Genomic DNA, 22,801 nt, shown 5'->3' on the forward strand with positions numbered 1-22,801 from the left:
TTAAAAACATCTTTCCCCCAGAGTGCAGTGCCTACAAGATATGGCTGGGTTTGTGTTTTTTTTTTTTTTTAAACAGTTCCCAAAAAGCATCAAAAGTAGCCCCCCAAAAAAACCTTCCTGGTGGTCAGCTCAGTCTGGTACTAAAAAGTGCAAAACTGTATCACAAAAACTGTTCAAAAGTTGTAAGAAAGCGGGGAGGGTGCAGAGGTGATTGAGGTGGCAGGGAAGGGAGCAGGTGCTATTGTCCTGGCTTCCCTGGCCACCAGCCCCAGGAGAGGGGACAGTCTACGGCTGGCCCCCTCCCATCTACCCCCATGGCACAATGGAGCTGGAGAAGCGGCCACTGGCTTTGTTTTGCTGCATTTGTCTTTTTTTTTTTTTTAAGTCATTGAAGAATTGAGCCCAGCGGGTAGATTTCACTTGTTCCCTCTCCCCAGGGCAGCAAGAGTAGGTCCTGCATCCAAGTGCAAGGACAAGGAGGGGCAGGAACAAGTCTGATGGGGCCAGGCAGCTCCTGCAGGCAAGGACTGGGGACCGTCCTGCTCTGCCACTGTCTCCGGTGGAGGGGCCATGGCCCTGCATGGCTGGTGCTGGCAGCTGCAGAAGGGCTGTTACCCCCTCCAGCTCGTGCCACAGACAGATGGACACATGCAGGGTCTCGGCAGGCACACGGCCTCCACCCCCGTGCCGGGGGAACAGGAACAGAGCTGCAGTGCAGGCAGCTGAGGCCCCACACTTACGATTTCTGGGGGTGGCCAGGGGGCTGGCGGCCAGCGCGCTCTGAGATGTTGCGCTTCACCTTGGTGGTCGTGCTGGAGGGCTCTGCGTTGAGTGAGGGGCTGGAGCGGGACTTTTTCAGGCCATCATCCTCCCCACCCGCTGTGTCAAAGAGGGTGGACTCAAATGCTGCCAGGTCCTCGGAGCCAGCCTTCAGCTTGGCCCGCAGCAGCATGGCATAGGTGCCATAGCGGGATTTCTGAGGAGCACAGTGCAGCAGAGAGAGAGGTTGGCAAGCTGGGTACTGTTCTATGGCCAGCACCCCTGCAGGGGGGGATGCTCATGGTCCCTCCAACCCAGCCAGCATCCCGGGGCAGAGGAATGCTCGTGGTCCTAGACCACGGCAGTGGCAGTGTAATTCAGCTGATGGGATGGGTTGATCCCATCACTGAGGATGGCCAAACAGGTAGGGGCAGAGGGCCTGAGGGCAGAGGGGGGAATCTTCCAGCTCACCTCAAATTCCAGGTACTCTTCTTTCTGCTTTAGCTCCTCGTACTCCTTGCCTTTCACCTTCTTCTCAGGCAGTGAAGAACGATGCTCCAGCAGCTCTGCTGACATTGTCTTGAACTTCGTCTCATGGTTCTTCATCTGCTCCTCCTGGGGAATGGTGGCACCATATCAATGCCCTGCTCTGTACCCCTGGTAGTGTGAGCTGGCCAGGGACAGAACAGGTTTTTCCCCTTCTAGAAGCAGCCAGGATCTCAGCTTCTGCTGCTGGGTTTGATTTTTTTTTTTTTTTAATCACAAAATCACAGGCTCTTGGGGGCAATCTGGTCTCACCTCATAGAGGGGCTGACTACAGTCTTAAAGCAGAAGAATTTAATCCCTCTAAAACTAGGCTGGTGTTTTTTTAAATCCTTTCTGCTCTATGAATAACTGCCCTGGTATGCACGAGTGCCAGCTAATCCCCCCAGTCATTTGCCTTTCAAGGTCCCCGGCAGGACCTTTCAAGCCATGATGGGGGACCACTTTCTCCTCCATGGTCTAGCCATCATCTGACTCCAGCCCCACTGCCAGAAACAAGACCTAACTGCCCCCAGACTCAGTACCCCTTTTCTCTGTGTCCCCCTTGGCCCTTCACCTCACTGGGGAGGCAGCTGGGTACATGGCAGCACACAGATCCCTCCCCAGGAGAACGTGCCACTGGCAGATCTGGGGGTTTGTCCCAGGCTCACCACTGCCCCCACGCTGTGGCCCACCTGAGACAGCCTGGTGCAGGAGCTGGGCAGCAGCGGGCGGCTGAACTTCTTCTGGGAGCCGATGGCTGCGGGGAAGGGGGGTGCAGAGAACATGGCTGCCACCACATTGATGCGCGTGATCCATGAGTGCATCTGTTCCGGGTTCCTGGGAAAAAAGGCCAAAATACAGATGGGCTCTTTGTCTAAGACAGAAGGATCTGCTCTGCAGACAAGGTCTGACCCCCCAGGCCAGCCATGGCATCTTGGACTCTACCCACAGCTAACCTGAGCCCAGCAGGGTAAGAAGAAGAGGAGCCAGGCAAAGCTCAGCACTGACACCAGGTTCCTCTCCTTCCAGAAAGGGCCAGGACAGGAGAGAGCAAGGTGGCCCTAAGCCCGATCCCACCCTACTCTCAAGTCAGGGGAGCTCCTGTGCCCCAGCATGGGGCCCTTCCAGGAATCCTGAAGGACTCACTGTGCTTGGAAAAGGAAGACCCTCCAGTCAGCTGTCCTGAGGTAGAAGACATTGGGTCGCTTGCTGTAGTCAGATGCCCGTGTGGCAAGCGAATGGTGGATGCTAATAGCATTCTTCAGTTCCTCTTCTGCCAGTGCCTTCCCTGGCTTATACTCCTCCTGCAAATCATGGGGTGTTTCAGAGCCAGCTCAGGGATGCACCCCACCGTGAGTCAGCTCTATGAGGTTTCAGGAACTGCAGATTAGTGCTGGCTGTGGCAAGGCTTGGAGATCACCCTCCACCAGGCAGCTGCAGACTCTGCTTCCAGCTCACGCTATACTCCTGGAGAAAGGCTGCAAAACCCAGGCACATAGGCTTGGCAACAGCACAGGGGGCTGATCCCCACTGCCCCCAGTTCTCTGTGTGTGCCTGCAGGGAACTGGATGTACAGCCCAACCCTCCACTCAGGGGAAAGACTCCGGTGCCCCTCTCTTCCCAGCCAAGGCCCCTGCACGCAGCACTCTCAGCAGCGCCTTTCACTGTCCAAGCTGTACCAAGCACCAAACAGGGATGCCACCAGGTCCCCAAGCAACAGCTCAGGCACGCAGGGTGCTGAGTCTGCTTAGGCCAGGCTTTGCAATGCTGTGTGCTGCAGGCCCTCTCTCACTGCTGTGGAGACTGCTGTGACCCACTCTCTGGACAGGGGACAATCCCTCTCCCTGGTGTGGGTGGCCCTGCTGCTTACCTTCTGCAGGTAGAGAATCATTCCCTTCAGGATGGCGTGGAAGGGCTTCCAGCCGCGCTTTCCTCGGGGTGCTGCCGGGGAGGACAGAGCAGCTCAGACATCAGCCTCAGAACTGAGCAGGGGGAAGAGCCCCCCCCAGCCTCTTCCAGCCAGCCCTGCCACGACGCACGTCACCCCACCCCCGGGACGGGCAGCACGCCAGCACTGTCCCCGCGCACCTGAGCCCGTGCAGGCCGCGTGGCTGGCAGATGGTGCTGCTGGCAGGGGGGCCGCTGCCGCCCCGCGGGGCCAGCGCTGTGCTGCGCTCCCCCGGCCCCCCCTGCGCTCCCCGCCTCGCTGCTTGTGCTCGGCTTCGCCACTGCCTCCGTGCTCGGGCATGGGGACAAGGCAGAGCGAGCTGCCTGCCAGGTACTGCTGGCTTTGAAGGGCGGCTGCATCTAATCACATCCAGGCAGCATTAGACGGCCAGGGCTTAGGAGAGATTTCATGGGGAATATGGTGAACGTGCCTGGCAGTGCCTAACCAGCTGCAGCCCGCTGTGTGCCTTGTCTATCACACCACAGGACACTTCTCTTCATCCACACGATCCCGTGGCAGGGCTGCAACCCCCAGAGACCCCACCCCCCCACCCTGCCTGCCCCTTCCCCAGGCGCTGTGGGGAGGGAGAGGCTTTCCAGCTCCCCAGCCTGAGGGCTGAATTATGCCTGGCACAGCCAGACAGAGCACTGATGCTGGAGGCTGGCATGAAGCTACAGATGGACATCACCCTATGTGACTCCTGCCCATGCCCATGGGCTCCCCAGGCACCTACTTTTCTTGCAGTCGGGATCAGCGTGGATCTTGCGGACTAACAGCCCGTGCTTGTAAGTGGCAATGCTGGAGTCCTGGGAGAAGTCCAGAAAGGGGTTACTGCAGCTGCTGATGCGTTTGATGGACTTTGGGTTGGGATCCGCCAGCTCCGAGAGGGACTTTCTCAGCTCCTCCTCATCTCTGCCAATCAGATTTGGGTGGGGAAAGAGTTTGTTACCTTTCTAGGGACAGCAGATACCAAGTTCCCCACTGGTCAGTGCCACTTTTAGGCCTGGCTTCTGAAAGGGAAGCTAGGAGCAGCAGGGCAGAATGAGCAGTCTTCCATCAGCACTGGTGAGCATCCCAAACCTAGCCTTGCCCATGCACCTGTCTGTCTAGACAGCTGAGGTGCTGCCTGGTCTCTTGAAGGACAAGGCACTGGGCTTTTGCTGCTGATTCAGGTGGGACCCCAGCCCGTCCCAGGGAGTGAGAAGGTTTTTTTGGGCAGGGGTGCAACAGATGCCAGCCAGGCTGATGAGCCAGGAGTGATGGAGGAGCCTGGCACTCCCAAGGCCTGGCACTACCACAGCCCCCCAGCTATGACATACAGGCTCACCAGTCACCGGCTGGCAGGAAGGAGGGCATAGAATGGACCACACCCACAAGGAGAGAAGCAGGCTCTGGTCCCCGCATTTTAAGGATGGCAGCAAGACCACAGGGCCCAGAGCCAGAGGCAAAGGGGTGCAGGGACACTGTGATGGGAAGGCCTTGGGCAGTCCCATCCAAGGGCAGGAGCAGGTGCAGGCATGATGTAGGCAGCCCGTTTCCACTGGGTCACGGCCTCTCACTCTGGGCAGGCTGCACCCGTGCCGCTCCCCCCCGCCCGCAGGAAGATGTGGGAGCCCAGAGCTGCTGCCTCCCCACTCCCTCAGCCGCTTGCTGCTAATTAAACCCCTCAGCATCTGCTGGCGTCTCCATGGCAGCGGTCGAGCGCATCGCTTAGCGCTGGGTAGCACCGGGCTGATTAATCCCTGCAGCGCAGGCGCTGCTGCTCCTGCTGCTGGAGATGGCAGCTGTGGGTGAGGGTGCAGGCACCCTGTGGGGCCCTGGCACAGCCACAACACCTCCAGAGCCTGTCTATTCCCATCCCGGGCACAGCCACCAAGGCACAAACCCAGGCCAAAGCTGCAAGAAGCCACCCTCAGGTGGCTTTCCCCCAGCACACCGGAGTGCTGAGAGCAGCCAGGGATACATTGCCCAGCCCAGCCCATCCCAAGCTCCCTCTCCTTCCCTCATCCCCACAGGGGACCTGCCCTGCAGCATCATGGTTTGTGCAGTCTCCGGGGCTGGGTGGATTCAGTGCTGTGCAGCAGCATCCCCCGCAGGGGTACTTACATGGCCCACTGCAGCTTCTCGTTCTTGATGGAGCCGTACAGTGCCTGCAGAGAGAGAGAGAAGAGTGGGGGGGTCAGCAGGAGAGTGGTGCCAGGCTGGGGGGTGTCTGCTCTGGGGAACAGAGGAGGCATGCCAGACTAGCTCAGGGACCCTGGAGGTTCAGGTAACCCCATGCCAGAGCGTTCCAGTCCAGCCCTGTCCTAGCTAGGCTAGCCAGTTGACCTCGATTTAAGATTACAGACACCTTGTCCTGGGGACCATGGGATCTACAAGCCCCCCACACCCCAAAGAAATGCTGGGAATGGCCCCGACATTTTGCCCTCTCCTACCCTTTGTCTCTACCTGCCTGTGACAGTGCCACAGTGTTAGCAGTGTAATGGTGAGGCACAGCTAACATTTCCAAGTGCTTGGGAGAGCTGTTTCTCCCTGTTCCAAGGTGTTCCAGGCTGGTAAAAATGACAGCCTTCAGAAGGCCTGAGCCCAAAGAGAGCAAGCTTTTGGGACAGACTTCATTGGTGCATGCCGTCACCCCACTCAGTGGAACCTCAGCCTGCCCCAGGGCCTCCAGAAGCTCCCTGTCACAAGAGACCACAGCCATCAACTTCAGTGCAGTCAGCCACCCACCCTTAGCTGGCAGAGACCAGCTCATGGCAGGACCCAGCACACCCCAGCAATGCATTGCTCCCACAGGAGCACACTTTGTGAGAGACTTCAGCATGGTGCTCACCCTGCACTGGCAGGGACCCTGGCATGCTGTCCTTTATGAGGCCCTCAAAAGACCTTATCCTCTTGGCTGGTCAAGGCAGGTGCTTGGAGTGGCTGTGGCCTGTCTCTACCCTGTCCCCAGCACCCCCAAACACCACCCATCTGAGCAAGGCAGGGTCTGCTGCCTCTATTTCTGCACAGGAACAAGCTAAGCCTGCCTGCAGCAGGATACTCAAGGGCCCCACTCCCAAGTGTTTGTCCAGTTTGAGCTTAGCGCAAGCCAGCAGTGCTCAGCACAGCTCTGCAGTCAGGGAGGCTCCAAAGAGGGTTTCAATACATTGCTCACAGAGGACTTCAGAGCAAGATCTGGAAGGCATCATCCATGGAGGAAAATAATCGAGTCTTGCACAGGCTGCTCATGCAGCTGTCAACATCCATCACTGGGCCAGAGACTGCTGCTGAGAAATCTTGCTGGTGGCTGAGAAAGAACAGCTGGAGGCGTGCAGGGGCCCAGCAATGCTGGCCAGCAGACAGGCCCCAGCGGTGTCCGGGGAAGAGACATCCATCACTCCCAAGAGGCTCAGCAGCCAGGATGGAGCAGGAACCCAGCTCCTTCCACACTTTTCCCTCGGGGAAATGCTGGCATAGCACCAGCTTGTTTCTCAGAGGAGGGAAAGGATCGTCTCAATCCAGCAGGCAGAAAGTAGGGTTCAGTTCTCTCCTGGGAAGACAGGAGACCTATAAAGAGGTAATGGCCTCAGAGCCTGAGAGAAGATTTGATCCCAGACCCATTCATACAGTCCCAGTGCCAGAGGGGCAGGATGCTAACTTGTGAGCAGGAGGTACCCACCAGTGGGCTGGTAGCAAGGCAGCCAGAGGAGCAAAGAGACTTAAAGAAGAATCTGGGAGTAAAAAAGCAGTCCAAAGCCCTGCAGAACATAATCTGAGAGCAGAGCAGGGGGATAAGCAGGATCTCAGCAATGTAGATGATAAGGAGTCACTATGGGAAACAGAAGGGAAGGGATCTTACTGCCGAGGATTCAGCTGAAAAATGCTGAGAACCAACAGACACAAAAAGGAGACCAAGAAAAATGGCAGAGTAGTAGGCACGGGGGATGGCAGAAAAGCACCTCAGAAAGAGCAGGCAGAATGGTACACGTGCCTTTGCTTACATCTGACTCATTGGTGATACAAGAAGTGTCAGCTCCCTGCCCTAAGGAAGGGAGATGTGAACCAGCTGAGCAGGGATTTTGGAGGGCTGGAGAGGACCCCCGCCCCGTGCAGGGCTTGTGGAAGGATTGCTGCAAAATGGTGAGTGAATGAGCCAATAGAAGAAGGTGCTCGAGGAGTAATTCAGGATGGTACAGTGCTGGATAACAGCCTGGCAGAGAGTACTGCGTTACAAAAACCTGGGCTTTGGGACTCTCGGTGAGTACTTCAAAGGCTGAACTGCCTTACGGCTTCAAAAGACTCCAACTGCCCTGCTACAAGCCCCAACAGCATCCCACCAAGCCCATTACCAGCAGGGGCTGCCAAGTACCCCTCCTCAGAGACGAAGCAAGGGCTGCTCAACACTCCTGTGCAAGCAGACGGAGAGGCAAACAGGAAAACGGTGGGACTGAGAGGGCAACACAAAGCTTTACATCTACACTTAAAACCTGCCAAAATTCTGCTTGGCTAAACACCAGCCCCAACCAAGAACAATCTCAGGTACAAAGCTGGTGGACTCAGCCCAAGTCCTAGCTGAGGAAATGCATTCCAGCCACAAAGCCCACCCTGCTGTTCTGGTCCTGTAGCAAAGCCACTGCCTGTCAGTCCACAAAATTCAGGGCTCTTTGGTGCGCAGATCGTTTCTGCTGGGGAAGCGCAGGTGACGCAGGTTCCTGAAGCCTAACTCACAACCACGTCAGCAGAGACCAGAAACACCAGATTCATCACTCAGCAGGTCCCTCTCTCCAGACTTTCTTTGCTCTGTGCATTCATTTCCCCTGGGCCAAAAGTACAGCAACTCTTTGGCATCTCTGAGCTTGCAAGTACTACCCAAGAGAAAGCTGGGCACTGGCCACATGCCACTATGGATGACGACCCCAAGCATGGATGGGGTTTTTTGCCATCGCTGGGTTATGAGCTCACTGTTGCAGCATGCCAGGCCAATCAGCCAGCTCTGCCCTAGACATGCGCAATGCTGAAGAGACCTAGGAATGTATTGTCCCAGTGGAATTTCTAACTGAATCAACATCTTTCTTTGGTGCTTTCCCTCCCAAAAACAGGCTGAGAGGCTCTCCATGAGTCCTGCTCTACCAAACGTCTCAAGGACAGTTGAGAGGCTGCACTGGCAAAAGGCAGGTGGCTCTGATGTTCTAGCCCAGCCATAGGGCCAGCCCTGCTGAGGACAGCCTACGTAAGCAGGGTAGGGAGAAGACACCCACCTTCAGCTCCTCAGCTCAGATCAGACCTGAGGCAAGATCCAGTGATAGTCTGTGGAGCTGAGCAACAAGCTGGCCTGAACACAGCTTTGGTACGGGACTGTACTGATGGCTGGAGCCCAATGTTCAAATAAGAGGTGAAGGTTGAGGCAGGGATTTCAGCATCCAGATGAGGGTTTTAACCCTTTCTGGAGTGCCTCATTTATGCATCAGAATTCTTATGGACACATCCCCTTTCCAGTCTGCTAGTTCCTCTGCTAAACACGGTGCTCAGCTCTCCATGCAGCAAGATGCTCTGTGCATATCAAGGCCCCCCTTTCTCTTGTCAGCCCTCTGACCAGCCATGGGTTTATGATATTCTTGACAGGCTTCCCAGCCACCAAGCACCCTCCCTGCAGTCATTCCACTTCTCTCTTTGACTGACAGCATTTAAATATGAAAGCTCAATTACTGTCTGTCCCCAGCTTTTCCTTAGCAAAATATCTTTGCTACACCCAGCCACAAAGCACTGTGAGGTCCCCACGCATGCAGATGCCCCAGCTTCACAAATCCAAACAGTAGGGTCAGACCAGGGCTGTATGTCAGATAGAACTGTACCTATGTCAGGTTCTTAATTCACCTTGGCAGCCCCGCACCCCTTCCCATACCTCCTGTACCTCCACAGCAAGCACAACCCATGCCATGCTCAAGAACAACTCATCACCTGGCACATACCAGCCCTGCTGCGTACACCGCCGTGTCCCTCCCTCCCCTCTGCTGCAGGGCACTCCTGTGTGCACACAGAGCAGACTGACTTGGGGACAGACTTTTTTTCCCGTAGAATGGGCTGCCACGGGGACAATGTCCTGTGCATCACCTTCCACCCTGCTGCAGTCATGGGTGGCAGCAGGTGACAGCTACCCATCCCGGACCCACACTTTTGACTCAGTAGCATTGTTGGCTGCATCAGCCTCTTTCAAAATATTTAAACCACTCCTTGCCCGGGCAACTATCACCCCCAGGACAGCGGGCCCTTCCCAGCGCAGCCCCACAGCGCGGGAAGCAGCGACCGAGCATCTCCCAACTGCATGTTTCCATCCGAGTGCGTCACAACTTAATGCTGCCCCCAGACCGTACTGCGCTATGACAGCACCGCGGCTTGGCACGGCCCCGATAGCCCCGCCGGGCTGCTTCTGGCCACAGGGGCAGCCCAAGTAGCTCTGGGATAACCCTGACTGCTCTGCCCCAGCCTGCCTACGAGGAGGGGCCGGTGTGGGCTCTTCTCCCGCTACTACACCGGAGGCAGGTACCCCACCGAGGTACGACGCGCCCAGAGACAGCCTGTTCGCTTCTTCCCACCTAGGACAGATGCGCACCAGCCTTACACCTCCAAAACGGATACCGGCCCACAGAGAGCAAGCTCCTGGCAGTAAAAAGCCCTTTTTTGTCCAAGCAGCCACTCCTTCCTCTCAAACTCTGCTCGGCTGAGAGCCGGGCTGCGGCGCTACCCCTCCGCGTTGCCTTGCGGGTCTCCCCGACGCTCAGGCGAGCGCTGGTCTGCCCTGGCTGGGCTGGCCAAGGCACGGCGCAGCGCAACCCTTGGCAGAGAGCCCGCAGAGCCTGTCACTTATGCTAAGCCGTAGGGCAGGTCCCAGCGGTACGGCTCTGTCCTGGATTCCTCTCGCAGCGATGTTTTCGAGCAAGCACTGCTGCCAGACCACGGTAAGCGGCGCAATGTCACCCAGGTCTTGCCGCGCTCCCGCCACCCCCGTGATCGGGGTGGGATGGCGGGGGGAGAAATCCAGAGTTGGGGACGGGGACTCTCGGGCCGAGGGGGCATGGTGTAGACCCGGCTCCGCAGAAAGCAGCCGGGAGAGAGAGATGGGGCTCGCTACATCCGTACCGAGGCTGAGGCTTTTGCGGGGGGCACGTTCACCCTCCCATGTCCCCCAGCGGGGCGCAGGGCGCTGCGCATCCCCCCGCGGCGGCCTCCGCTCCCCTGACCCGCCGCTTACCGGCTTCTTCTTGCGGCGGCTCTGGATGCGGCTGACCACCAGGTCGGTGTAGAGCACCGGCTTGAGGGTACGGGAGCGCTGGGGCCAGCCGTAGCAGAAGGTCTCCACGCCGCGGTAGTTGCGCCCGTAGCGCACCGAGCACATGGAGCGGGACCGCATGCGCCCCGCGCTGCTGTTGATGCTGTTGACTCCGATCATCCTGCCGCCGGCGGCGGGGGGGCGGCGGGGCGCCCGGCGCGGAGCCCGCCGGCCCTGCCGTGCCCGGCCCTGCCGTGCCGCGCCTGCCGCGGCCGCTCTGCCGCCGCCTGTTGAAGCGGGGCTGGGCCGGCCGGGCTCGGCGGCGGCTCCCGACAGAGGCGGGGCGGCCCCGCCCCGCCCGCCGCAGCCAATGGCGGGGCCCGGCCGGGCAGAGCCGCGCCGAGCGGCCGGAGGAGGGCATCCCACCTGGATCATCCCACCTGGATCATCCCACCATCCCACCTGGGGGACAGCACCCCTGACGCTGATGCCACACGGGTGGCGCCAGCTGGCCGCCCCTGCCTCCTTCCCGCGGAGAGTGAGAACAGGTGGCTGTGCCCTCCGGATGGGGCCGCGGCTGTGACACCTCCCGAGCTCCAGGTGCCAGGTGGCACCTCCACTCGGTTCCAGCTGGGGAGGCTTCAGAGCTGCTGCTGCAGCCCGGCCCACACCAGGGACCTACAAAGCCGGCAGGAGATGCGCCCAGTGGAGATGCGCTCAGACTTTCCATCTTCAGTGCCCACCACCCCACACTTAAGCCTCTTGCCTGTCCCTCCCAGGTCAGGCCGGAAACAGCAGTAGCTACAGTCACCCAGCTGGTTAAGGGCAGGACAGAGATGCTTCAGGCAGCTGCTCCTGTGAAGAAGCAAAGAGCTAGGCATCCTTGCAGAAAGCACGAGGATCGATGGGTATTAGGCTTGACTGAGCAGGAGATGCAGCCGGTGGAGACGGGGAAATTTTCCACTCTGTCCTAACTGCTCGGCATAGTGATCATTTGGCACGACTTGTGAAGAAGGGATATGGATGTCTGGCACATCAGATGTACTGGGCTGCCCCTGAGGCCCGGGGGAGCCATGGGAGACAGGGGCAGGGCAGCCTATCCCTCCCAGGGGAAACAAGCAAAAAAAAAAATATAGCCCGGGGAATTAGACTGAGCAAGCGTTCCTGTGATTATAGCTCAGAGGTGGGAGCCAGGGCTTTCTTCCCACATTGCTAATCACTTACCCAGCACTCTGAGCGTCTGAGCCCTGCTGTTGTGCCTCCAAGCTGGAAGGTGGGGGCCCATCCTACTTTCCTCCCCCGAGGACCCGACTGCATTGTCAGGCTTAATTCATTAACATCTGTGACGTGCTCCAGGCTCCTAGGCTGGAAGGCAGCACAGATTTGGCTCACTCCTGCAACTGCTAAGCAGTGCTGGTGAGAAATGGGGCCAGATTTGGCCCTACTGTTGTTTCTGCCGGCCAGTGAAGCACAAGGTTAAGCTAAAAGAGTAAGGAAGATGGGGACGAGCTAAGGCTCCACAAAGTGATCAATCGTATAAAGGTCAAATCCACATCTGAAATGTAACAGACAATCCGCAATGGTGAGTGAAATCCCAGGGGGCCTGGGCTGGAACCACGCTGTCAAGAGAAAAGCAACATCTCAAGAGCTAACCAAAATATCACCAGCTTCAAGGATGTCCTGCTTACACCGCCTTCCTTCTTGCATGGGCAGCTGCAGTCATATGGCCTAAGGAGTTCAGGTCCAAGCCTGCAGATGTGGGCATCTTCAGGCACAGCATTATATGGGTACTTATATCCCCAGCATGGCTCCACGCCTGATCAGGGGGACATCTCAGCTGGAGAACTGGGCAGCCCTGTCTGCAGGGTACAGTGCTCCAGGGGAGCTTTCAGAAACAGAGGAAAGGGCTTCCAGCAGCAGTGCTGGTAAGGTAGCACTACCTTAGTTCCAGCAGCAGTGCTGTGCAGGGCATAGTGAGGCACTGGCAGTGAGGGGGATGTGATGCTCAGCTGTGAAAGCTCTTCAAGTGTTTTCATTGCTTCTGCATAAAACTGGGACTGTTTACATGTATTATCTAGTAGCAGATAAAGTTCTCGTCTGACTCAAGCTGCCACATGCTCTCAGGCATCATGCTGCGTTTATCTTGGGACTCCCTGCAGCCAGAGACAAGGGGAGTGCTCTGGTTCCCTGTGTGTCTATTCCTGATGCTGTCCTCAGAGTCACATGGGATGGTGGCCTTATGCCCCTGCAGCCACCTAGGTCCTGCCCTACTGCCCCAGTTCCATGGCAGTGAATGCTTTGGGTGAGAGCCACCTCCAGCCCTCCAGCTCTGAAGTCCATGGGCTAGCAGCCTGTGCTATCTAACCGGAAAGGCTTGGAAGTGTCCCCAGGACCTTTCTTCGGTGGTGCTGGCGCTGCCCAAGACCAGGCCTAGAGCTTTGGGAAGCTCCTGTGAAGTCTGCCAGCCCTTCCCCTCCCATTCCCCTTAGGAAATGCGTGTGCTCCTGAAGCACTAAAATTAGCCAGCCAGCTGTGTGGCATGCTTGCACAGGAGCCTCAGTCCCCAAGCACAGCCTGCCAGCCAGGTCTGCCAAGGAGGAAGCATCCTGCTCAGGGTAACAGGGAAAATGCAGGCTGACAGAGGGAGGGCAGCAGGAGAGCCTTTCCCCATTTGTCTGTCCCTGAAACTGTGCAGAGACCACAAAGCATCAAGCAGACAAAAGCATTGGGCAGAAGGGAAGGAGTGTCTTCTCTGGATGAGCTGGCTAAGGCTGCCCAAGAGAGGCACAAGATCCCCCCAGCACAAGCCCAACAGTACTTTCTCCATCTCAGCTGCCTCAGAAACCTACTCCCTCTTACATGGGCAGGGGTTTCCAAAGTGGAGTGGTGCTTCAAGTGAAGAGCTGCAGCCTGCCCTGCCTGAGGTTCCTCACACTGTCTTTCACTCCCCCTCCCCAGCATGGCTCCTGTACAGAGGCGGCTGAAAAGCAGCGGTGGGAAGCACCGCAGCTGCAGAGGGAACAGGCCATTTTTAGCAGAGCAGCCTCCCAGCTGCTGGGCTGCCGGCAGAGCTGTGCGGGGCTGTGCTGCAGCACTGCAGCCTCCCTCCACTTCCTTACACCCAGCAAATGTCTTGGACCCTGCGTGTGAGAGAAAGCCTGTAGCTTCATGGCACTTCCTCACTGTCCTATTTCCCTCTGTCTGGGATCTGATGTGGTAAATTCATCTCATATGTTTGAACTGCTGGTGCTTTGAGGGGCTAAGTTTAATAGGGCAGTGCCTCAAGTGTGGGCACCCAACCATGTGGCAGTGTGGGTTGCAAAGGGGACCCACTGAGAAATCTGTGGAGCTCAGATACTCCAAGGTGCAGCAGCACTGAAGGGCCAGGGTTCACATTTCATTTGTTTCCACCCATTTTGTGTGCTTAAAGCCTTTTCTGATGCTGGGTTTAAAATTAGAGGAGAATTTTTCCTGAGTAACTCCTTTTACTGGCGAAGTGTGGGCTGAGAGGGAGGACAGCCCTATTGAGAACTGCTGGTAACCCCTTAATGATGGGGTGAGCGACACAGCCAGGAATAGACCCATAAAGGCTGAAAAGGGAGCTCGGCTTTTCATCCTCTGTTGCCTTTTTTCATCAACCACCTCCCCCCCCTTGTGGCTCCAGCACCCTGTGGGAACCCATCTTCCACATCACGAATATTTGCCAACTGTAGCGCTTCACCAACAGCAGCAGTTTGTGCCTGGCAGACCCCACGGGAGCTAAGCCAATTCCCAGGGTCTGAGACGAGGAGACAGCAGCTCAGAAAACCCTCCTGAGAGCAGGCGATGCCAGAGGAGTACAGCAGTCCAAGGCCAGAGGTGCTTCCTGAACACTGCTCTCCCTGCCCAAGCCCCTCTAGGAACTGGGCTAGGCAGGGAGAAGGCAGGAGTCCCCCAGTCACACCAGTGTGGTGAGTTCCCAGCTCCGAGGTTTTAATCTCCAGCCCACTCTCCCCATCCGGGATACCTTGCCCATGTCACCTCTGCCACCAGACATAGCTCCAGTCCCAGGGCCTGGCTGAAGTTTTGGGCCCCAGTGCTTCAGGGAGTCAGAAAGGGCTGAGTATCACAGGATTGATGCCTGCTCTGGCTGCAGCTGGGCAAACCAGCTCTAGTAAGCTGCCCCATGTGTGCTCCCTTGCCTGCAATACAGGCCCAACAAGAGCAATGTGGGAATCAGAACCCCAGGCAAAGCTCCAGTGTCCTGCTGGGGGAATGGAGCAGCCCATGTTCCCCTCAGCAAGGCAGGAGCACAACTGCAGGCTCAGGGACCATCACTGTTCTTGCATGTAAATGCATCTTGCATTCATAGCATCTCAGGTAGCCCTCCATGTCATCCAGCCCAAAGCTCTCACTTCTGTTTCTACTGCTTGGCTAGCCATGGAGAACAACCAAATTTACCTTAAGCAGCTCCTTGGGGAAGTCAGTGCCTCCATTGAGTCCCTCCAAGTTGCCAATGAAGTCGGAGCAGGACATTCTCTTCCCAATGTTCTAGGGGAGTCAGGGGGAGAGAAACATCAGGATTACCTTTGGGACTGAGGTCAATGCTGGCTAGAGCAGGTCCCACAGCCCAGGAACAAACACCCGATCTTGGCAGAGGGGTGAGAGACCAGCCAGGTCTCTGGAAGACTGCTTGCAAGAATGGGGAAGCTGCTGGCTTTGCAGAGACTCCAGAAGTTTTAAATAGCCTTTTTCAAAACTGTGTGCTCCCTGCTCCCAACAGCAGCTGGTTTTGGAGTGTCATTCCCACCTTCTTTTCCTGTTCAGTTTTCTTTTCTGTCCTCATTCTACCTCTACATCTTTCAGCTCGGCAAGTCTCCTTCAAAGCCCCGCTCTCTCCTTCATCAGCCCCTCCTCTAATTTAGCCTTTCTTGCCTCTCCTCACCAAAAGCATTAGGGGTGACCAGCTCTTATGGGCCCAGGGTCCCATGCCTCCTGCTCATCTGACACTGTCCTCACTCTTCCCTGAGCACCTACAGTTTCAGTGTGGTGAGGTCAGACAGAGGACAGTCTGGAGCAATGGCAGTGGTAACTTACATGTCCATGCAGATCTGTGTTTAGCAGCATCAGGGCACACGTGAGGGTGTGGGCTCCATCTGCAGCACAAGCACAGGACAGGAATTAGAGCTCCCAGCCCAGCCCTGCAGCTGGTGCTCCAGTGCCTCAGCATCTCAGCAAGGCTGTGGGGTCTCTGAGCCTCCAAGACAGTGCTGAGCCCCTCCTCCCACCCTGGACACAAGAGGATGCGGCAGTCACTGCAGTGCTGACAGCCTGCAGGTAAGCAGGTAGGAAGCTGCTGGTTCCAAACCTGAGCATACAAATTCCCTTCCAAGCCTGCTGCCCCAATAGTCAGGCAGTGATGCTGTAGCTAATCCAGCAGAGCTCCTAGAATGGCACAGCCTCTGCCAGGCTGCCCAAACCTCACCTGTCCTAGAGCCAGCCCAGAGCAGATCCAGAAGCAGACCCATTCCATGTGAATGCACACAGAAGAGGTGTGAAGACATGAAACAGGACAAAGTGTGTGTCTGTGCTCATGAAATGCTAGGCACACAAGTTTTCTCACTTAGATATTCCCTAAGCTGAGGGTCTGAGAGCTGGGGTCTATTTGGTAAGGAGTGTGCTAAGTGTGTCTCTTGTGCTAATCTGCTCAAGGTCAAAATTAAGAATGGGTTGAGCTCTAATTATGCATCATCCAACCAGAGCAGACTTTAAAAAAAAAATAAAAATCTAAAGCATCTGTCATTTGAGGGAAATTACATACTGGGGCTATTTTCTAAGGCATCAGTATAGGCTCTCTGCCTGCTCTCTAGTTTCAGTTTGAGCACATTCACTGAGCTGACAAACACATAGGCTCCCCTGAAACACACACATGCACACACACACACTCCCCACAGACATGCACAGTTTCTTACCTTCTGAAGAGATGGCATTGGGATTACACTCGTAGTAGCGCTGGGAAAAATGAGCCAGCACTCGCTCTCGCTCCTGTGTCTCTCCCATCAAGGCCAGCTCTTTTAGAAAGGACCTGGAAAAGCAGCAGCAGCGTTGGTCACACATGAAGCACATGCAACTCACCCTGTACAGGAATGGAGCTGTGCTTTCTGGTTTTGAGACCTTCCTGTGTGCTGGATGAAGCCCTGCTTTGCACATCCTTCCCTCCCTCCAAGCCCACTGCAGGACTCCTCGAAGCCCACAGCACCATATCCTGCTGGAACATCACAGAGACCTACAACCAATATCAGGAGCTACACTGGGAAAGGAGGTAGGTGTAACAACAGAAGGATTTGAGTTCAAGACCTGGAAAGTCAGGCCTAGGTGACCCTGACTGTCATTCAACTGCACTGACTGCATTGAGTTAAGAGTGTTTTTTCTTTGTTGCATGGCTGAGAGACCATCTTGGAAATCACCCTCCTATTTAAGAGGGAAGAGGATCTCCAGGTGGCAGCTATGGGGTCTGCTTGCTCCTGCAGATCTCTGTGTGGCTGCAGAGGGCACAGTCTGTTGGGACCCCACTCTGGTGGCCACCACACACACACGTACACACACCCAGTTCTGACCTGAGAGCCTGATCCAGACTCATCCCTGTGAACACGAAGAACTTCAGATATTCCCCTGCCACCATCTTGCTGAACTCATTGCTGAAACAGAAAAGGGGGAGGGTGAGAATGGGATCAACCAGGCTGTGGGGCACACAGGGGCTGGATGGATTCCAGGAGGCTGGGAGCTGCCCAGGTTTGCAAGAAGCCTGCCAAGAACAGAGACACCCCATGCTCCCATGAAACTCAGAGAAGTCACCCACAAATTCACTGGGAATACTGGGCATGTAAAAGAAAATGGAGAAGCTATAGAGGGAAGGGCCCACAAGAGGTCAGTCAGCCACCCCCACGCCCCAACACCTTACTGAAGTATCCAAGATGCAGTCATGGTGGGAAGGTACGAAAAACTGGATGTCTTCTAGGTTTTTAGACCTTTAGAGGGAACACCTGGTGCAAATGTACCAGTCACGAGGAATGGGTTTGGAGGTCCTGCCAGCAGTTCCTTGCCAGCCTGGTGCCCCACAAGGGCAGCAGCTGCAGGTGCACTGCAGGTGCAAGTGAGCTCCTTGCAGAATGGAACATTCCTTCCAAATACCCACACGTACTTCTTCCCCAAGTGGCGAGCCACATCTGCTTTTTTAAAGCCATCCAGGTTGTAGAGCCTCTTGGCCAGGCGTTTGGCAGCCTCCAGGTCAGCCTTGTGTCCATTGGAAAGGGTGTCCGTGCTGCCCAGGGCCAGCTGCTCCACACTGTCCATCTCCGACTCTGAGTCTGAAACCAGCTGGCTCTGGGGGCGGTCGCTGCAATGGGAAGGGACACTCCACGTTAGCCTGCCTACAGATCCCCTCCTTGTTCAGCCTCTCAGGAAATGCTCCTCACCCTGCTTTGGAGACTAGCTACTCACTTCTGGGACCCAGGATGAACTGCACTGGTCAGAGACACTCTGAGGTCAGCCAAAGGAGGGTGTAGGAAGAGAGGTAGGGTGATGGGACAGCACCAGCGACTGACTGGACCAAGGCACTCAAACCAACATTCATACTGGATGTGGTAGGAAAAGACAACTACTCCAAAGTCCCCCACTTTGAACCTGTGAAACTGCATGTGTGGGCTTAGACTCTGCCAAGCTCAGCTGTAGCAAAGACTTGGAGCAGAAACATGTGCACATCACATGCTGTCCTACAGCTCCGTACTCATTTTTTAATCTGGACAAACTTCCCGTGCTGCTCTCAAGTGCAATTTCTACCCAAGAAAGACAACTCTAATTCCTTCATTCACCTCTGCCCACCCACTGATTTCAAAGCACCGCACAGACGGCAAAGCCGAGGCAGAGAACGTGAGGACGAAGGAAAACCCCCCTGGCTTCCCAGCTCACAGTGGAGTGCAGTCTTCTCCAGGCTGCCCATCAGCTCTCAGCCCACCACGCCTTAAATGGCCATGTTAGGAGACACTTTTGGCTTGGTCCCCAAAGCAATCTGACTCAGCTGTGCAGAAGTTATCCCAACCAAAAGCTGGTTGAATCTAATCAACAACAAATGTTAAGCAACTCTGACCTCGTCCAAATTTTCTGGCAGCCCTTACAATGTTCCAGTCTGATTTATTTTTAAAAGACTCTAATTGAGTTTTAAGAGGCCTGCTCTCCTGAGCCAATTACCCAGACCAATCTCCTTGAGGCTCTGCTCTTTTCAAGAAGGACGAGCCTCCTCCTGCTCAGCGCTGCCTGTGCCAGGGGAGCCCTGCACAACACTGACAAGCTGCCCCATGCCTCAGGGGGTCTCTCAGGTGCCATCCTCTCCACCTTCCTGTCACCCCCAGCCAGCATGCAGCAGCAGACGCTGCTCTGCACTCAAGCCTACGGGTCAGACACTTCCCTGGTGAAAGCTCCAACACTCTGCAAGTCCTTGGAGAGATGTGCTTTGCTCAGAACACTGCTGAACTCTGATACCAGGAGGTGATTGTGGTAAGACCTGGATGGGTGGCTGAGGCAGATCTGTGCCCACTTGGCTCCAGTCATTCCCAGGGAGCCTATCCATCACTCCAACGTACCCTGGTGGAAGCAGCCACAAGAGTGGTCACAAGGGCACCATGAGCTCACCAGGTCTGACTCCACCAGCTCTGGGGAGCTGGGCAGACAGCCTCCAGCATCACTGTCCACATTGTGAGCGTACCCCATCCTGTGGGTAAATCTCCCACCTGCCTAAAAGCTCTTCTCCTCCCAAAACAGCCACATCCAGAGGTGCTGCTGGCATGGGCCCTGGTGCCTGGCTGTGCCTTCACTGTCTGGCAGGGTCAAAGCTGCTCTGAGGGGTGCCTGACAGAACAGGCTGGGTGCTGCTGGGCCAGTGCTGAGCACACACCTGGGCCCTATTTCAGCTCCTTGTGTGGCTGCAGTCACTGTGACCTCAACCAAGGACAGAGGTCACAGGCTCTTTGATTCCCAGAGACAGGGGAGATTAATCCATCTCAGCAGCTGGCACCTGCCAGCCATGGGTTGTGGTGACTGCATTTTTTTGCTAAAATCCTTATCTGTTATCACAAGGGCACAGGAACTAGTCCCCTTTGCAGCCCAGCAGTTCCAAGGGTGCTTTTCCAGCCACAGGCTAAGCTACAAAATGCAAAACCACCCCTCCAACACTTCCCATGCTCTAACTGCATCTCCAGAGCAAGTTGCTGCTCTGTCACCCTCTCAAAATCTTTTAGTTCTTCTCTGCACCATCTCTAAAACTCCTGATATCCTTCTGGACCTGCCTGAGAGGTTCTCCTCCCTCACATGGTCAGTTCCTGGTGTGTCCACAGACAAACCTAGAGCTCCAAATCTCCCCCCATGACCTCTCTTCCTAATCTATGATCCTCAGCTTTCCTACGTACTGCTGAGCATATGGGAATGGGGCTGTTTACAAAGTTTCTCTTGTCCTTCAATACCTGTACCTCCCTGCAGGGTCCCAACCTGTGACTACAATTCCTGCCTTGCTTCTTGCAATGGCCATGCAGGGCATCTCAAACCTTGAGTCTCAAAGTAGCTCTACCAATGGAATCTGCTTCCCCCTCCCTCACCAAGTCCCAGTACTGATTCGGTGTTTTACAGCAAAGCATAACCTTGCTCTCAGGATGGGGCACTATTCAACCATACCATGAAATGGGTTTTTTTCTAGCACTCAAACCACTCTCATGCAGTTAAATATGGCCAGTCAGCCTCTGTAGGCTCAGTATGCCCCCTTTGTGGTACCTATCTGCCACCACTCAAAGCCCCAGTTGGCTTGGAGAACATGCAGCTTAAAGACAGAAAAACAAGAGCCCAATTCTCAAGTAAATGGAGAGCAGAGCAAGAGACGTGTTCACATCTGAGGTAATTGAGGTTATGCTAATTTTCTCACCAATGAGCTAATTGCAGGTCTAAGGGTGAGGGGTTTTGGTGTATTTAGTAAAGTGACATTTTAGTTTGGCTTGAAGAAACACTGAGATAATATTTTTCACATTAAATACACACTTAAGGAATAAAGATCAAATTTGATATTGTGCAAGTATCCCTGGTGTGCATGAAGTAAGTAATTCCTGAACAGACGCAGTGCTAGCTCATTCCTCTCCCTGCTGCCACCACTCACGTCATTGGGAGCACAGGTCCCCCTGTCACCTCAGAAGTGTTTGCTGGAGCCCAGTGTGCCACAGCGAGGCACATCTGGGGGTCTCTGCAAGGAAGGCATGTGATCCAGCACAGGGCTTAGGGCTCACCCTGGGACAAAGGCTCTTCACTGACCACTTCCCACCCCAGCTCAGCAGAAGGACTTGTGCTCCCTGCCCTGGAAAGCTGCTGCAGAATCATGGTCCTGCTCAGGGCCACCATACCAAACACACTGCTTCTTCCAGGTCAGATGGTTCTCCAGTGCCAATATGTTCCTTCCCAGGGCCAAACACTCCTTTCCCAGAGCTGGATCATCATCTCACTGCAGTATTCCTCCTCTAGCTGACTGCCTGGTGCCCAGAAGCAGAGACCACAGCACCTTCCCTGGCTGCAATGCAGTGTGTCACTGCAGGAGTCCTGATATCCTTTCCACCTTGCCACCATCAACCAAGCTTACTTGGCACCATGTTCACTCAGTTTTCCAGCAACCAGGAGTAAATTTTCTCTCCTGGAAGTGGAGCAGCAAGAAGGCACTTGTTCTGCAAAGCCAGGCCCAAGGAGTTGACCTCCACCTCCCAGATGCCAGCGGAGATGTATCTGCATGGTGGGACCCTTCCTGCAGCAACAATCTGTTCCCCAGGAGCTGGGGTGTGCTCAGCTGAGCTTCTGGGCTGTTCAGGTTTGTCCTGACACAGTTCTAGGCAAGACATCTGCTGCAGGAAACCCCAGACCTTTAAACACAATTCAAGTACCTTGTGCTCCCCACATGAGGCTGGTTTCATCCTGCACCTGAAGGGACATGGCAAGGAGCTTGGTGCAAATGCACAAGGGATAGGTGCATGGGGCAAAGTAGCACTCTCCCCTCAATTCTGTAAGGCCCACATGCATAGCTCAATGCTCATTGCCTCTGAGCTATGCAAACCAAGCTTGCCTAATGTTGCTGCTAAGAATGTACCAGACCGGATCTTTGGCTGAGCTAAATAAACGCAGCTCCCTCCATTGGTCTCAGTGGAGCGACTTTGATTTATGACAGCAAAAATCTGGGCCGGTTCATTCCTCACAGAATTGAAGTTAGGGCTGGGAGGACACTTGAAGGTCAGCTAGACCAGCCTCCAACTGCAGGCACAGCTGATTGTGCTTTCTGGCAGCTCTGGAGTCCAACAATCTCCCAGCCACAGCAGCACCCACTGGTGTTACTGCTGACAGATCCAGATAGAGCTGAACTTTGGACAGCTGTGCCCCTCCAGAGTCTTGTTTTTCTGCAGACTTCCAGAACCTCCCCTGCAACACCAGCATTCTCTAGAGATGTCTACGATATCTATTTGTCCTCCATCACCCCATCCCACCAGCTCTTCTTATGAGGGACACAACTGCTCCTGCAGAGGCCAGGGACTGACGCTACAACCCCACCAATTTCTGGTGCTAGCCGAGAGCCTTAAATTACTCACCTGCTGGATGGAGGGTGGTCTTCTCCTTCAGAGACACACATGCTATAGGGTCAGCACAGGAAAACCTGGGTGTCTTGGACCCTTGGGCCAAGACCAGCCTAGGGGCTCTGAGTCAGATCCAAGAGCTGGAATTAACGCCTGACGTGTGGAGCTGCATCCCACAGGTGTGTGTTGCTGCTCACGCCTCTGCAGGCAACCTGCCATCCCTGGGATCCACTGTCCTTTATGCCCTGCTGGGCTGATGTGTTCTATGTCCTGGCTCCTGCTGCTCTTCATGGCTTGACATGGCTTGCAAAGGGGAAAATTCCCCCAGGCCTGTCCTTTATTGCTTGCTCTGCCAATGCTTGTGGGGAGGCTGTTCATCCTGCACCCTAGCCTTGTCTCCCTACTGTGCTATCACTCCAGCCCACCTCATACTTCCCTTCCCCTATCTTCATCCTTTCCTTAATGTCCACCTTCCTCTACTCAGCTCTCAACCTCAACCTCCTGCATCACACCCCGAATCCACCCCAGGGGCCCCAAACTGGGCACAGCCCTTCAGGGCATCCTCACCAGTTTGACCAGTGCTACCTGGGAGCTCAGGCCAGCTGAGACCTGCGCTGGCCCTGGAAGGGGAGGAGCACCGGCTCCCCGACCGCTGCGGTAACAAAAGGAGCCTTATAAAGCAAGGCAGCGGAGCTG

The 22,801-nt window shown here is 55.6% G+C and overlaps 1 protein-coding gene across 1 annotated transcript in view; it reads right to left on the reverse strand.

The window, feature by feature from the left end:
* Positions 1-386: 386 nt before the first annotated feature.
* The window catches only part of PSD (pleckstrin and Sec7 domain containing), a 32,950-nt gene continuing 10,535 nt past the window's right edge, over positions 387-22,801 (reverse strand). The window contains exons 3-14 of the mRNA XM_058841742.1: positions 17,662-17,856; positions 17,078-17,158; positions 16,433-16,545; positions 15,558-15,616; positions 14,922-15,011; positions 5,339-5,382; positions 3,966-4,144; positions 3,155-3,225; positions 2,431-2,588; positions 1,977-2,121; positions 1,231-1,374; positions 387-976 (exon numbers count right to left, since the gene is read on the reverse strand). Coding sequence (XP_058697725.1) covers positions 737-976; positions 1,231-1,374; positions 1,977-2,121; positions 2,431-2,588; positions 3,155-3,225; positions 3,966-4,144; positions 5,339-5,382; positions 14,922-15,011; positions 15,558-15,616; positions 16,433-16,545; positions 17,078-17,158; positions 17,662-17,856 — 1,519 coding nt within the window. The 3' untranslated portion in view covers positions 387-736. The remainder of the gene's footprint in view (positions 977-1,230; positions 1,375-1,976; positions 2,122-2,430; positions 2,589-3,154; positions 3,226-3,965; positions 4,145-5,338; positions 5,383-14,921; positions 15,012-15,557; positions 15,617-16,432; positions 16,546-17,077; positions 17,159-17,661; positions 17,857-22,801) is intronic.

The sequence above is a fragment of the Poecile atricapillus genome, chromosome 6 (assembly GCF_030490865.1).
Source record: "Poecile atricapillus isolate bPoeAtr1 chromosome 6, bPoeAtr1.hap1, whole genome shotgun sequence".
In the NCBI taxonomy this organism is placed as follows: domain Eukaryota; kingdom Metazoa; phylum Chordata; class Aves; order Passeriformes; family Paridae; genus Poecile; species Poecile atricapillus.